General features: G+C 43.9%; 1 protein-coding gene across 1 annotated transcript; it reads left to right on the plus strand.

Moving 5' to 3' along the window:
* Positions 1-3434: 3434 nt before the first annotated feature.
* On the plus strand, positions 3435-9608 carry LOC136499889 (uncharacterized). The gene is made up of 5 exons (XM_066495387.1): positions 3435-3703; positions 7184-7509; positions 7607-7706; positions 8588-8736; positions 8870-9608. The coding sequence occupies exons 1-5, from the start codon at positions 3435-3437 to the stop codon at positions 8899-8901; spliced, it is 876 nt and encodes a 291-aa protein (XP_066351484.1). The 3' UTR covers positions 8902-9608.
* The last annotated feature ends 6487 nt before the right edge of the window (positions 9609-16095 follow it).

The raw sequence follows: 16095 nt of genomic DNA on the forward strand, positions 1-16095 counted from the left end.
TGCTAGTGCACCATTTGCTACCACATGGGTAAGTTGCCATTGCAAGGTCTAGCAACGCCAAAGGCATTGCATTAGTTGCTATTGCCACACCTACAACCGTAGCAAAAGCTTACATTGCAACGCCTAAGTGTTGTAAATCCAAAACGCATTTTGCAATGCTAGGCAGAAAAGCGTTGTTCAAAGCTTTACCCACGCAAGCGCCTACAACGCCTCCCAACAAAAAAAGTGTTGCTATTTCTGCTATTGCAACTATTTTGGGCCTATGGCAACACTTTTTGAGCAGTTAAAACAGGATCAAAATTTAGTAGTGACTCCAGTCATCAGGTCCTCCAACCCTAGAGGCTTCCTCCCCATTAGGGGTGTAGGTGGAAAGGCGATTGGTCCCGGATGTACTCCATAGAAGATGTACTTCATGACGGTTGTCCGTCAATCTTGACTTAGTGCCTTATATATAGCCTCCTGTGGAATGGACCTCATCAGAGTTTGTCTATTTGAGGTGCCATATTCGATGATCTTCGACATGCCTCCATAGTGGGAGTTATACTTTTTCTTAGTTTCTCCCCTATGGTTGTTTGTGTTTTCCCTTTGTATGTGTTGTGTTGGTGTTGGTTGTCATCTCTCTCTCCTCTCTCTTTGTACCATGTTGGACTGTTCTAGGTCACCCTTGTACTTGGTGCTTTGCACCCTCCATTACTGGCTTGCTAGAATCTATGGTAAATTATTCAGGTGGAGCCTCTTAGCTCCCCCACCCCAAAAAAAATTATAAAGAGTCTAGCTAGTTTACAATGTTAGCGAAACAACTACTCTTTGCTCTATGATAACCAAGGCAAATTTAAGCTTGAAAGACCTCTTACAATTGTCTAGTGATGGCTGCTAATATTTTTGAATAATTTCTAGTTCCTTGTTAACTAGATGCACTATAGCACATTATAATCAAAGTCTCCATGAAGAAAGGGAGGACTAAGAGTTGTTGTCAAATATAACGAAGAATCAGTAGCGGCAATAATGACTAATGAATAAACATATATAGTCCCTCGTTGGCATTGCTTTTGCAGGGGCTTCTCCACCTAGCTTAATGAAAGCACTACAAAACAAGCACACATGAGAACAGCTTCTAAAACCAAAAATAGTGAACCAATCACGTGATGCATCAATACGCACACCACCACATCATTCCTCTCCTTTGTCATAAGGCCTTCTCTGTTGGTTTGACACATGCCTTCAGTCCCCAACATATTATGACCTAGTTTTTGCCCTTGGGGTACCACAACTATTCGTGGATTAGGCGCAACCTCAAGTAAACACTATCGTAGACACCATGTCTATGCTAATGATTACTATAGTCATGATCTATGTCTAGAACACTCGATGTGAGCAGAGATTTCATAAGCAAGCAAAGGAACTTAACTTTAATTATATAGAAGGTTCACATTTACTAGAGTATGAATCATAGATGGAACTTAACTACATCCACTAACGTACAAAGTCGGAAGAGGGGCCAACAAATACAGCTCCTCCCTAGCTCTCCCCTCACTCTCCCTATTTTATAAATGGTACCATGATAGGGCTTCATGTTTTATGGTATCATGATATGTTTCTTTGCATATTGGGGGAGTGGGACTTGCATTGGGCCAGCTAGTAGGTTGGCGACCTAGGGATATGTTGGGCGACCCACTCTTTGGCCCAAATTCTCTCACCTTTGCTCAATGTCTCCCTTGGAACCAAATATTCCCCAAAACTTGTGAAACTCATTAGAATAAAGCCTACAACTATGATGGTATATGCAATATTGTTTTAACTATGTTGGCAATGAAAAATTTGCAATAAGGATCACCAACTAAGCCCAACACCCCCTCCCCCTCTCTTAGATCATTGCTCATCTCAAATAAAGACTAGGAATTAAGAGCAAACAATTCATCAAGAACTAAGGTGGTCTTAATGCACAACCTCTCAAGAAGTAAGGCGGCCTAGAGATTCGAGGGCCTAAAGGCAGATCTGGCTGGTGACATGGATATTTTGGCATCGACTGTTCGATTCCGATAGTGCATGCGAACGAATGCATTGTGTTGAGCGGTCAGATCCATGGTCTAGAGCGGCTAGATATATGGTTTAGGGGTTGTATTCCATGGTTTGGAGTGTCTATTTCCATGGTCAAGGTGGTAGATGGATCCATGGTAGGACCATATCCCACATGTGAGGATGTCAGGCCCCTACCACTTCCTCCTTACTGGTGACCCAATCTTCAAGCAACACATCCTAGTGGAGTAGCCCATGGTGGCCGGCGGACATGCTCAGAGCAGCCCGCCAACTGCAGTGGCTCGTGGAGGTGATACACAGGGGCACGCGACTGTCCGTCAAAGGCCCACGACGGCTGGTCGACTTGCTAGGAGCAACCCACCCGCACGACGTCTAGCAAGGGTGGCGTGCAAGGGCCACCTAGCAGAGGTAGCGCACAGGGCCACGCGATGACTAGTGGAGGCAACACATAGGGCTTGACGAAGGCAGTGCCCAAGGGCTTCCACGATTTGCGCAGTCGTCTCCCGAGATGGTCGCCTCCGCCACGCAGACTAGGCGGTCCCATCCCACCTCCTCCCATGCACCCCGCGATCCCGCTGATGATGGCTTCGTCCCATGTCACTGTGCCGCCCCTCCACAACGCGGCACCATCGCTGTTGCTCCATGCCCTAGTGTCTCGTTTTGCTAACAACACCATTGTCGGCCACCATAATCCCCTCCATTGCTATAAAATATTGAGAGCAAGTGAAACACCAAAATAAATAGGCCGGACTGGACTATGAAACGGTATAGAAACTATTTTGGAGGAGCAATCACTATCGAAAATGTCAAATTTCCTGAGTGTTTTTATGTTTGCCGAGTATTTTCCCTCGGGAACTCGGTGAACAAGTTCTTTGCCAAGTGCTGTGCTAAAAACCCTCAGCAAAAAAAAACACTCGACAAAGAGGAGGTTTGCCGAGTGTCAAAAAACACTCGGCAAAGAGGGAGTTTGCCGAGTGTTTTCTTTTTTGCACTCGGCAAAGAAATAAAATATTTTTTTCTGAGAAAGAAGGAGAAGAAAAAAAATGAAAAAAAAACTTTGTCGAGTGTCCAGATCTAGGACACTCGGCAAAGGACAAAATCTACTTAATTATGAGTCTACAGAAAGGAGGAGAGGTAAGTAGAGCCAATGACTGTGCGGGGTCCATGGGCGAAGTGGCTGGCTCCTATTGGTTGCTATGACGTGGTTGGGAGCTGGTCATTGGGTGCCTTCGGTGCTGCCTCATCCCTTCCCATCCACGTGCACCGACTTCAGAGAGAGAAAAAGAGAGAACAGAGAGCGGGAGAAAGAGAGAGAGGGAGACGGCAAGGAGAAAGCAAGCAGGGCAAGGCAGAAGTGCATGGCGTCGGCGTAGCAAGGCAAGGCGGTGGTCCCGGGCATGGCAAGCCGGCCGGGGCAGTCTACGGCGGCGGCGCTTGGCGTGCGAGAGGGCGAGAGCGGAGCGGGGAAGCAGATCAGGGGCGGCAGCGGTGCTTGCTGCGGCACGACAGAGCACGGTGAGGGCGCGGCGGACGGCATCTTCTGTCCTTCCCTGTTGTCCGCGCACAGCACCAAGGGAGAAGAGGGCAAGGCAGAGCTAGGGGAGAAAGGGAGAGGAGAGCAGAGATGCGAAGCGGAGGGAGAAGAGGGAAGCAGGGGAGCAACGCGGTTTGGCTCGTTGGCGCAGGGCGGTGGCGGCGCTTGGTGGCTTCACGGTCGCGCGCGAGGCAGCCCAGCCCCTCCTGTCTATGGCGCAGGGCGGCTCGGCCCCTCTCGGTGATGCGGAGCAGCAGCAGCAGCAGCGGGTGGCGGTGCAGATCCGCCCTCCTCCCCTCCCTCCATGGCTCCACCGGTGGGTGGCATCGCGGATTCGGTGGGATGGAGCCACTACGGCGGGGATCTGACGGAGAGGTGTCCTCTAGCGGTGGATCAGGCGGGTTGGATTCCGATGGTGGTGGATCCGTGGATCAGACGGTTAGGAGCCCTCGGGCGGCAGGCTCCACGGCGAGCAACGCGGCGGCGGCGGGCTCCATGGCGGCGGCCCCTCCCCTCCCCTTCTTCTCCAAGCCTGATCCGGCCCTCCCTCTCCCGGATCCGACCGGTGGCGGGGGCGGCGGCTGTGGTGGCGGTGGCGGCGGTGGTGGGCGGCGGCTGTGGTGGCGGTGGCCGGCGACTTGTTTTTTTTTATTTTTTTTCCAAAAAATGTTTGCCGAGTGTTTTTTGGGGACTTGACATAGTCTTCGCCGAGTGTCCGACGTTTGACACTCGGCAAATAGCTCTTTGCCGAGTGTCATTTGCCGAGTGTAATACTCGGCAAACGCTTTGCCGAGTGTTTTTGGGGCTTTGCCGAGTGTCCGCTCCAGTATCTGGTAGTGAATTTATGCAAGCAACTTTTCTATAGCCTTTTTACTCTATGATGATGGAAGGAAAAGATTCTGAAGCTTTGCTAGTCAAAATTATAGTACCAAAACATGTGGAAATAGGCTTGGTCTATGTACACAGAAAAGGAAATCGGTTTTTTCATGCCAGTACAAAGACAGGTGACAGAAAGATATGGATTGTGGATTATGAGCTGGTAAATTATTAGCTAGGTTATGAATCAAGTGCTTGTGTGGTAATTTAAACTATTTACAGGTAGAACTCCAGGGAGTTCTGACGAGAGTGCATTGGAGTGGAGCAAAGCAAGGAAGTTATGTAAAGTATTTTTATCTAGAGAGGTTTGCCAATATATTTCTATGATGAGATTGCATAACTAAATTTATTTGGAGCCATACTCGTATGTTTACTTGCTGTATCCTAGCACTCAGTAATCCCGCAAAAAAAGTAATCAGTTAGAATAACTTTGTGCTTTTTATAAAGCAACCATTAACCTTTGTTTTAGAATATAAATTGTTTATACAAAAATCAGTTATTTCGATGAAACTACAGCATCAGTGAGGTTTTGCAGAACCGCATGGTGCAATATCATGGGCTATAAAATGCACTTGATGCAAGAAAATAATCTTATAAAACATAAACCCATTATTACATACATCTGTCAGTGAATTTGATCTAGACTTCTAAAGAAAACAAGGAAACATATATTTTAAAAAGAAAAAAGAAGTCAAAAGTACAGCTTGGATGTACTAAAGTAGCACAGCTAAACCACCGATGTCAACAGAAGAGTTAAGAGATACATACAAGATAAAAATATTACTAGGAATAATCCATACCTAGTTTGCTAGAGCGTTGCACAGACAAAGGTTTTAATTACACTACTTACCTTCAGGACAATTCTTGATTAACATGCAAAGAGCCAGATGGTTGCACACTTGCGAAGGCTCTGAAATTTCATACACTATTGGAAACGGGATCTTTGCCGAGTGCAAACTGCTTTGCCGAGTGTCAAAAATCAGGACACTCGGCAAAGACCTTCTTTGCTGAGTGCCGCACTCGGCAAAGAATTGCACTCGGCAAAGAGTTCTTTGCCGAGTGCCGGGCACTCGGCAAAAAAAGGCTCTCGGACAAAGGACTTCTTTGCTGAGTACCAGGCTCTTGGCAAAAGCGCGGCACTCGGCATAGGCTGCCCCGCGTATCGGTGTTCGGCCACGTCCTTCTTTGCCGAGTGCCTGCTACTAGGCACTCGGCAAAGAAGGTTTTTTTTAAAAAAAAATTCTTTGCCGAGTGTCCCAGATCTGGCACTCGGCAAAGATTTTTTTTTTTTGAAAAATACTTTGTCGAGTGCCCCTGACACGGCGCTCGGCAAAGAATTTTTTTTTTTGAAATGTCAAGGCACTCGGCAAAGAAGAATTTTTTTAAAAAAAATTCAAAACCCTCTTTGCCAAGTGCCTTATTCTTGGCACTCGGCAAAGACCCCATTTGCCGAGTGCCATGGCCCGGCACTCGGCAAAGTTTTTTTTGTTTTTGGCCTTCAAATTTTTTTGTGCAGCCCTTTTAAAGTACCAGGAACTCCTAGTTAGAATTTGGGGATTTTTTGTGGCTTTTTTATATATTTAGTTAATTTATTTCGTTTACTTGAATTTTTTCGAAAAATATAAATTTGAACTGACACGTGGTACGAATAATGGAATTTAATGATTCAAAAAATGATAGTCATGTTACTGAGTGTAGTGTGAGGCCGTATCCACGAACGGACCCCAAATTTTGGACATCTTGTTTACAAAACATGACCGCGAACTTACGTGCGAAGTGTTTTTAAATTCTATAAAAAACAAACTAAGTCCGAAAATCATGAAACTTGTTGAGATGTCGTGATATCATATGTGGAGGCTATGATAAAAATTTAAGAAGGTTTCGCACAAGTTGTCCCATACGATGCTTGCAAACCGAAGAATCTTCGTATAAGTTTCATGATTTCGTGAAGAGACCGCCGAGGTAATAAGCATCGTACGTGACAACTTGCGCGAAACCTTCTCAAATTTTTATCACAGCCTTCACATATGATATCATGACATCTTGACAAGTTTCATAATTTTCGAACTTTGTTTGCTTTTTATAGAATTTAAAAACAACTCGATCGCAAGTTCGTGGTCATATTTCGTGAACAAGATGTTCGAAATTGGTGGTCTATTCCTGGATACGGCCTCACATTACACTAAATAACATGAATATCATTTTTCCATTCTTTTTTTTATTATTCGAATGACTAGCAGTTATAATTTAAATTATCCAAGAAAATTCAATTAAATGAAATAAATGAAAGAAATATAGAAAAAGTCTCAAGAATATGCCACATTGAAACATGAAGTACCAGATATTGTATGAGGACTGCAGAAAAAGTTTGGAGGTCAAAAGTGAAAAAAATATGATTTATCGAGTGTCAGGAGAAGAAACTCGACAAAGGAGTCTCTTTGCCGAGTGCCAGGACGGTTGGCACTCGGTAAAGATTTTTTATTTTTTTTTAAAAAACCCCTCTTTGCCAAGTGCCAGACCGGTTGACACTCGGCAAAGAATTTAAAAAAATTAATACTTTGCCGAGTGCCAGATCGGGGGCACTCGGCAAAGAATTTTTTTTTTAAAAAAAAACCCTCTTTGCCGAGTGCCAGGTCAGTGACACGTGGCAAAGAATTAAAAAAAAAATAAAAAAAACTTTGCCAAGTACCAGATCGGGGGCACTCGACCAAAGAGAGATTTAACCTGCTGGCCCAGCCGGCCTGCACACACCGCACACACGCACGCCCGCGCCAGCGCCGCCGCCGCCCCCGCCCTCGCCCACGCCGCCCCCCACGCCGCCAGCTCCAGGGCACCCCGCCTCCCGCGCACGTCATGCCGTGCCGCAGCCAGGTGCAGCTCCAGCCCCACCTATCCGCCTCCCGTAGACGCCGGGTCGGCGTCCCGCATCCCGCCTGCGCTGCGCGGCCGCGCCCGTGGCCCGTCTTTCGCCGCCACCGTCAAGCAGAGGCGTGAAGCAGGCACGACCGGTCGCTGTTCCTGGCTTTCCTACAGACCTCTCGTCCTGCAGAGCCAGCAAAGTGGTGAGCTCCCATCTCTCAGTCTACTCCATGGTTCGCATCCTTCACATGTAGGCGGGTGTGTGTGTGCCCTGATTGTGGTTGTGCCGCTCCGATGCAGCTGGTGGCTTAGAAGTCGAAGGAGGCGGAAATCACCGAACTGGATTTGCTGCTTCTAGTAACTCTCCTCATCTCCTAGCTCTTCTCCGATGCAGAGCCAGGTTATTTGCTAATATACTAGTTTTGTTGGCTCTGCAGAAACTGTACAGTATAGATAAGATCGATTATTTGGGCTCTTACATTCTGAATATCGTGATACAATGTATTAGAGAATTGTAGTTAATTTGCTTATGCTTCCAAAGAGTTCTATACTCATATTTCATATTTTAGATTGAGTCAATTAGGAGGAGTTATAGACTTCTCAAAATGATTGTCTACACTTTGTCCAACTTCAAAAACAGTAATTTTGTACCTCAAGTTAGGCCCAGTGGATGGATGACATAAACATTGCCATGACTAGAAATTCTGAGCTGGTTGTCTATCATATGAAGTCTGTTTTAATATGATCTGTATGTGTTTATTTATTGCACGTCTGGTTCTCTATCCATCCAGTTAACAACAATTGGATGATTGGATCTGCACCAATTGTTTACATTTATCAAGTGTATTGTGGACATACAATTTGTTTGGTTAGTTGCCAAAGAGGAGATACATTCCGGTAGTCAATTTGTTTGTTTGTTTGGTTAATTTACCCAGCACCAGCTAAATAATCAATATTTCCCAGTAATCTTTGGGATTCAATGCTTAAAGTAGTTGATATAAATGTTTAGGAATAATGATACCGAAATTTATCTTTTAAAGAATGTTGCCAGGATTGTTAAAGCTGGATTCATTTATGATGGCAAAAAAATTATGGGCGTTCACAATCTGACTGGTAGGGTGCCGCGAAGCGTGCAAAAGTTTCTAGTATGTTTAGAGCAGCATGTTAGGTTTGTGGTTTTTAAAAATGCAGATCATAAGCTACTCCCAACAGTACGATTTATATGACATAAAAATGCATATCTAGGTGATTTGATTTTTTTCTTTGTCGATATCATTACAGTATGATCCTTGAGTCACTTGTCCACTCTTCAAATGCTTCTAACAACCAGAAAAAGCTGGCTAAATCCTTTGGCGAATTAAAAATTGTGGTTTCTGCAACTTTCCATTGGAATGCTGCAAATAAGGATGTCAGCAAACACCTTGAGAAAGGTAGTAGTGTTTAGGCCTTAATTCCGTAATTCTGTGATCATGCTCTGGATGCTATGGGCTATGATCTTTTTTGCTAGTAGGACCCAATGTGGTTGCCTCCACTGGAGCTGATTATGTATCTCATTTTCCTTAGCACTGATAGTAGAACATGGTGGTGCTCGCTAACTACTGCATGATTTATGAGTCCCACTATCACTGTCAAGGTATGCTTCCCCCCATTTTGTTCTCCTTTTTTCTGATTCAGTTTAGTGAGCCTAGATGTGGTTTCCTGACTGGTTTGGGTGATAGAGATTAATTCCATGCTATATTTTTTTGGGTGATAGAGATTTGATTAGAAGCATAAGATCTAATAATACTTACTGCATGTTTTTCCTTTGTTTCTCGCAGTCGGCGTCACATAGTGGCCAGGCTTGCTCGGACTTTCAGGCATGGTGTATGGCCCACAAGGGCAAGGCGACGTCCGACGTCTCCTTCAACCTGGAGGACCCGCCCGAGGCATACACGAACCCGAGCGTCAACTCCCGCATCACTGAGTACACTGAGGTGGCGAGGTCGCTCCATGGGCCAGACCACGATCCGAGCACCCAGGACTTCGATGGAGAGACTGTCATGAGGGCGGGGCAAGGCAAGAAGCATGGGCGGTTCTGGCTTGGCGATAGCGTCATCGACACGGCCTCTACTCCCTCTCTCACCCAGATCCGAGCACGGAGCACGAGCGAGAGCCCGGTCATTCGCACACGGCCGACCGCTGTGATATATATTGTGATGGATGTGATATGTGCGGATGGATGTGTGGATGGATGAGATATATATGTGATGGATGAGATATATATATGTGATGAATGAGATATATATGTGATGGATGAGATATATATGTGATATATGATTGTATTAATTTATTTGTCATGATGGAATGTAAAAAAATTAAAAATTGCCATTTTGGGTCACTTTGCCGAGTGTTGCACTCGGCAAAGGACCCCGTTGCCGAGTGCCATGGTCATAGCACTCGGCAAAGCTGGAAAAATGGGCGCTCGGAAAACCATTTTTCTAGCTTTGCCGAGTGCCATGACCATGGCACTTGGCAAATAATTTTTTTTTTAAAAAAAATTCAAACTTTGCCGAGTGCCGGCTAGAGGGCACTCGGCAAAATTTTTTTTTTTAATTTCAAACTTTGCCGAGTACCGGCAAGAGGGCACTCGGCAAAGAATTTTTTTTAAAAAAAAAAATTCAAACTTTGCCGAGTACTGGCTAGAGGGCACTCGGCAAAGAATTTTTTTAAAAAAAATTCAAATTTTGCCGAGTGCCGGCAAGAGGGCACTCGGCAAAGAATTTTTTTAAAAAAAATTCAAACTTTGCCGAGTGCCGGTCAGGGGGCACTCAGCAAAGAATTTTTTTTTAAAAAAAATAAAAAATCTTTGCCGAGTGTCTGCAGGGTTGACACTCGGCAAAGCCACCGTCAACGGGGCCGGCGCCGTGATGGTCGCTTTTCTTTGCCGAGTGCCCCCGGGGCTCTTGGCAAAGCCTTTGCCGAGTGCCAGATAAAAGACACTCGGCAAAGATGTCTTTGCCGATCAATTTTTTGCCGTGTGTTCTTTGTCGAGTGCTACATTCGGCAAAGGCTTTGCCGAGTGCAATTTGGAGTGCCAACCTGAATCTAGTAGTGATAGTGCTATGTTATAGCTTATAAGAGTGTTATCTGAAAACAGATGAAGTGGCAAATATATATATAGCAGTGGTAGGGATAATTTACTCTCTGATACTTTGACAATAGAGTATTGCGACAATGGATGCATGCAAAGGTTGGCTGGGCTGGTGCTTACTCTACATATTGGTCCTGAAAACTCAACACTACATGATCGTGTATAGAGAATGCCAGGATGCAACTACCGTAGATATCAATGTCAGATGCAATGGCATTATCGGAACTAAACATGGCGTTTGTTCTTTTCTTTGTTGTCGAAACACCGGAAAACAATGCTATGTTTTTGAATTTATTATCAGTTTTGAAGGTGTGGACCGAAAAGGTGAGTCAGTCATACAAGTTATGAGTTTGAAGGTGTGGACTGAGCCAGTCATACAAGTTATGGCCAACAGAACAGTCTCTTTCAGGGCGATCATATCAATCCCAATTGCCCACTGCGAATTGGCAAACCTACACAACTTCGCATTCTTTTTGATAGTATATAATAGGTGAAGAGCTGTATTCTTCAAGTAAATAAAATATATTAACACTGATAATTAAAAAGTGTAACTAAAAAAACGACCTTCGCATAATTAGTTACCTTGCTAGAACAGAAGCTTTCATGTGCTGATGCACAAGTATGACTATTGGTAGCTTGAATCATCTTTCCAATTATAGTTCAGTCAAAAGCTTTCACCTGTGGGAAAACATTGTGTTGAAGATTCAAAGGTCCTAAGATCTGCACGAAATTCATTATGATCTTCAGATAACCAATGGGAAACTACATGAAGAAAATGGATGTGTATATACATCAGAGAAATCAATGGCAATGTAGAAGAAAATTTGGCATAGCCTACTAAATATCAGTGTGCCAGATAGGAGATCCTGATGCGCAACAGATCAGGATTAGATTATAGAACTGGTGCATGGATGATAACGAGAGATCGATCTGGAGCGACTAAGACAGAATGAAACGTTTGGAGGCGAACGGGCTGCATTCAAGCGGGCAAAAGTGAATTGAATCGGCGATAGTGGAGGAGTCAACCTTCAAGGGAAGGAGCAAAGGGATATTAAGAAGAAACCTAGTAGGCGAGGAAAGGGGAAGATGAATCCGCAGGAAGAATAATCATGTAAAAAAGGAAAACATGTTAATAAACGTTTAGTGCAGATCAGGAGTTCAGATAGCTATGATTTTTTAATGAAAGAGGTGTGGTTGTAGTATGAGTATTAATCTGAGAATAGACTGCGGTTAAGAATATATGTGTTTGAAAAATAACAAAATATAGATCAGTATAGGTATATTGGAAAATAAAAATTAGAAGACCGCATAGACACACACCATAAATCATAATGAATCAACATTGGAAAATAGAAATTAGAAAACGGGACAGACAGACACCATATTCATAATGACTCGGTAGAGTTCTTCAAAAGGCTAAATAAGAAAGTATTAAGACACATAATTAGGAAGTACCAGTGAAAATGCAAAGAGGAAAAATAATGATAACAGTGATTAAAAAGGGGGGACTAGACGAAATGGGAGGAAGAAAAGGATATGGATATTAAAGAAATGCCATGGAGATGATTTAACTGCAATATACTATATTCAGGTTTGGAAAATTGAGAGGCTGTAATATATTATACGAAAGAATAAGAACTATAAAATGTAGATACTTATAAGTTTTAGAACCTCATAAACTGTATAAATAAATAGGTGAATGTTGAGTAACTGTATAAAATGTAGATACTTACACTAGTAAAAAAAGGGCTTCTATTCCCGGCTGCCAACCCCCTTTATTCCCGGTTACACAGCCGGGAATAGGAGTTCGGGAATAAAGGGTTAGTAGCCGGGAATAGAAGTGGACCTTTAGTCCCAGTTGGTGATACCAACCGGGACTAAAAAGGTAGCCACGCCAGCGTCTGGGCTGGCCCCTTTATTCCCGGTTGGTATTAGCAACTGGGACTAAAGGGTCTTTTTTTTTCTTTTCCTGCTTATTTCAATTGATGATTCTTTTTTGTTTTAATTTGGTTTTCGAATACGAATTATTCGCTGCAAAGTAATATACGTATACGCGCGCGTACTGTAAAGTTTTCGCTCGATCAATGCACGCAAGCAACACAAGTAAAAGTAAACTAAAACATAATATTACATTTCATCGTCACATGTAAAGTTTGCATTAATTGTACATTTCATCATCACATGTTCTTTGGATCAATATAAAATTTGGCTTTCATCATCACATATTTGGGTCATAGTAAAACTTGCCGCCGGGAGTTAAGACCTGATCATTCAGAAATCCACCTATTGTCTCTTGGATTGCTTTGAGATGGTGTGTGTCCAGGGTTTTTTCCTTCAACCAACAAGTCTTCAATTTAAGATATGATATAAAGAAAAAGTATATTAGTATATATATATATATATATGTATCAAGAATAATGATAAATAAATTGTATCTATCACGAATATATATATATATATATATATATATATATATATATATATATATATATGTGTGTGTGTGTGTACACTTACCCTTTTTTGCTCTAGACTAGTTCTTTTTTAGCACACTCTCATGAACTCGCAAACATAGTATCCACAGAGATTGGTCCCCTGAGGCTGCAGCAGAACCCACTTTACGAGAAAAAGATTCGTCATCATCCGAGCATAGAGAAATTGAACTAAGGTAGGTATATAGTACTTACTTTGTATAGCACTACTTTCAGTGGCACTTTGCGTTTCATATGATGTTCCTGACAGCCCTTTTCCCAACAACTACCAAATAACATAAAAAATATTTGGACCATTAATTTACATGCAGAGAGACTGGAATAGTTTTGCTAGTGAGACTACAATTACCTCTGAATAATATCTATCATCGCTTGGAACTCTTTTTGCTCTTTTCTCATCGAGTCCATGATGCCTAGAAGACCTTTCTCCAGATCGAGTTCCATCAATATCCAGTGTTCATTGCCATGTCCATTAACACTCATTAATTAGCTAACAGGTACAGTGAACATATATATATGGATACACGATCGTCGACATTATGAACACTTACCTGAAGTTGTAGGGGAAGAGTATACATTTCTTGTCACGTTGCTTCTCTAAGAACATCTCGATATTGGCCTCCGTTTCTGCTTTCCATGTTGGTTGGGGTTTAGGGTTTTCGAATACGATATGTGGATCAATGAAACCAATATCAGTACACCCTCTCTTTTTGCACTAGCCCATCTCAAACCTGCATCATATATATAGAGTGAGGATAATAAACACAGACATGTACGTACGTAGCGACTTATTATTAATTAGTAGAAAGAATCACTTACAGACAATAGCAGCTGATAAGAGTCTTGTCGAGAGAGTTCCGGTGGACTAGTTGGTGTAATTCAGCAAACTCAATATACATAACGTCATCGCCACGGAACCAATGGTCGTCTTTGATTCTGACAGAAATATAGAACTCTTTCCGGTGACACGCGTCGAGGTACAAGGTGTTTAGCTTGAACAATTGTGTACCCAGTTCATTGATGGTCTTAGGATTCCATAGACTCCTGCCATGCTCATATTTCTGCCATTCATCCGCTACCAGTGCACTTTCGAAGAGGAAATCGCCAAGGTCGATACCTCTCATAGCATAAAAGTTAGCAAGTTCCGCCATATCCACTTCTTTATCAGCAGGTATTTCCATCATATCCAGCATATCTATGTTTGAACCATATTCATTAGCAATAACTAGAGGAGGGACTGATTGCAATTCTTATTCTCCGAGTTGTGCAACAGTTTTCCCTGCTTTAGCAGCTTTCTTGATTATCTTGCTAAGAGTGCGGTCAAAGTCTGATGGTGGCGAGGGCTTACGAGCTTGCCACCTCTTTTTCTGCTCAGCTTCCACCATCCACCTTAGTTTAGCTAGAGATAGGTGGAAGTGCTTCTGCTCCTGCTGCTTCCTCTTCCTTGTGCCTGAGAAGAATGCTTCGACGGTTTTTTAACCGCATCATGTAACTCCTCTTTACTCATTTCACTAGGCAATTTCTGTGGAATTGGCCTTGGTTTCACAGGGGCCTTCTTGGTCGTCTTTGCCGACGGGGCAGATGGCTTATTTGTTTGCAGCCGTCTTCCCTGGTTCATGGGAGGAGGTGGGGGAACAGGCGTTGGAGACCTTCGAGGCGGCGTTGGGGAACGCCTTGGAGGCGGTGGCAGTGGCGGTGGAGACCGTCTTGGAGATGGTGGGGGAACAGGCATTGGAGACCTTCGAGGCGGCGTTGGGGAACGCCTTGGAGGTGGTTGCGGCAGCGGTGGAGACCGTCTTGGAGATGGTGGGGATGCAGCCGTGTCTTCTACCCCATCGTAACCGCCGCCCGGAGCACTACGCTGGTCTGGTGATTGTACTATTGGACTTAGGTTGGGGGAGGCCCTGCTGTGTGCGTACAGAAGACAATGAGTCAATTGTTATTTAAGAGGCAATATAAAATTAATAAAAAAATTGTTTCATTCACTTTCATCCGTACCTATTGTGCGGCAACGGCTTCCTAGGAATATTGATGTAGCGCTTGCACCTTGCAATGAAGGACTTCTCTGCTTCTCCCATAGTCTTCTCCCCATCACCTCCATGAATGTCAAGAGGCACATCGCTAAAACCTTCAATAGCTTTATCCACTGAGATGGTAGCATATCCAGCTGATACTATTGCCCCATGGATTCTTGGTGTCTTGGTACGATCGATAGGGTTTACAACACCAATAGCCACCTTCACTGTGCCATTATCTTTTGGAATGTGCAGCTCACATGATGTAAAAGGTTCAATGACATCATCCATGGGGAAGCGCAGCTCTGCATCTTTTATGGCATCAGGCAGCTCCGTAGAAGCACAACTGCTTCTCAACTGATCGAGGGGGCTAATGTTGATTCCCAGAGCTGTTGTAATCCCGTGGGCACTCAATTGTATTTGCACTTGCCTTGCGACTTCCTCTTGCATTTTTGCTTGCATTTCCTTTTCTCACCTTTGTGATTCAAGCACCACTTCCCGTGACTCAATAACATATTGCTGCAAGATGCGGATCCTCTCTGCCTCCTCATCCTTCTGTCTCTGGCGGCTTCTATACGACTCGATCCATTCAGGGAAACCTTGCACCCATGGAATGACCCCTTTGCCTCTAGTTAGTCCACAATGCTTAGCAGTCCCGATGGAATATGTCAGTTCATCTTTCTCTTTGTTGGGCTAGAATAGTCCACTATCTCTAGCTTTTAAAATTTGAATCAACCTTTCTGTTGCTCTTTCGAGTTTTGTGCCATGGATGAGCTTCCCGGTGACTGGGTCCAATCCTCCCCCATGACCTAAAAACCAATGCTTTGTGCATTCATACCACGGTGCTAATTCAGGTACGACCCCCTTGGCAATAAGGCCTGCTTCCATTTTTTGCCACTTGGGAACAGAAGTCGCGTAGCCACCTGATCCCATGTTATGGTGGTATTGCTTTTGTCTGGAATTCTCTTGGTTCCTTCTCGCCTGTTCCGCACCATCTTCTGATGTCTTGTACTGTACAAATTCCTCCCAGTAGGGCCTTGCCTTCGCAATTGGGCCCTTATCGTTCCAATTTGGAGTCTTGTTCTTCTTGACATATGATTTGTACAGCTGCTTCTTCCAAGATTGGAATTGGGTGGCCATCTTCTTCATTGTCCA

The sequence above is a fragment of the Miscanthus floridulus genome, chromosome 13, assembly GCF_019320115.1.
Source record: "Miscanthus floridulus cultivar M001 chromosome 13, ASM1932011v1, whole genome shotgun sequence".
In the NCBI taxonomy this organism is placed as follows: Eukaryota; Viridiplantae; Streptophyta; class Magnoliopsida; order Poales; family Poaceae; genus Miscanthus; species Miscanthus floridulus.

Coding starts and splice junctions, on each gene's coding strand:
- LOC136499889 (XM_066495387.1), top strand. CDS start 3,435: ATGGCAAGCCGGCCGGGGCAGTCTACGGCGGCGGCGCTTGGCGTGCGA. Junction 3,704..7,183: donor GGAAGCAGGGGAGCAACGCG/GTTTGGCTCGTT, acceptor CTGCTGGCCCAG/CCGGCCTGCACACACCGCAC. Junction 8,737..8,869: donor CAGCAAACACCTTGAGAAAG/GTAGTAGTGTTT, acceptor CATTTTCCTTAG/CACTGATAGTAGAACATGGT.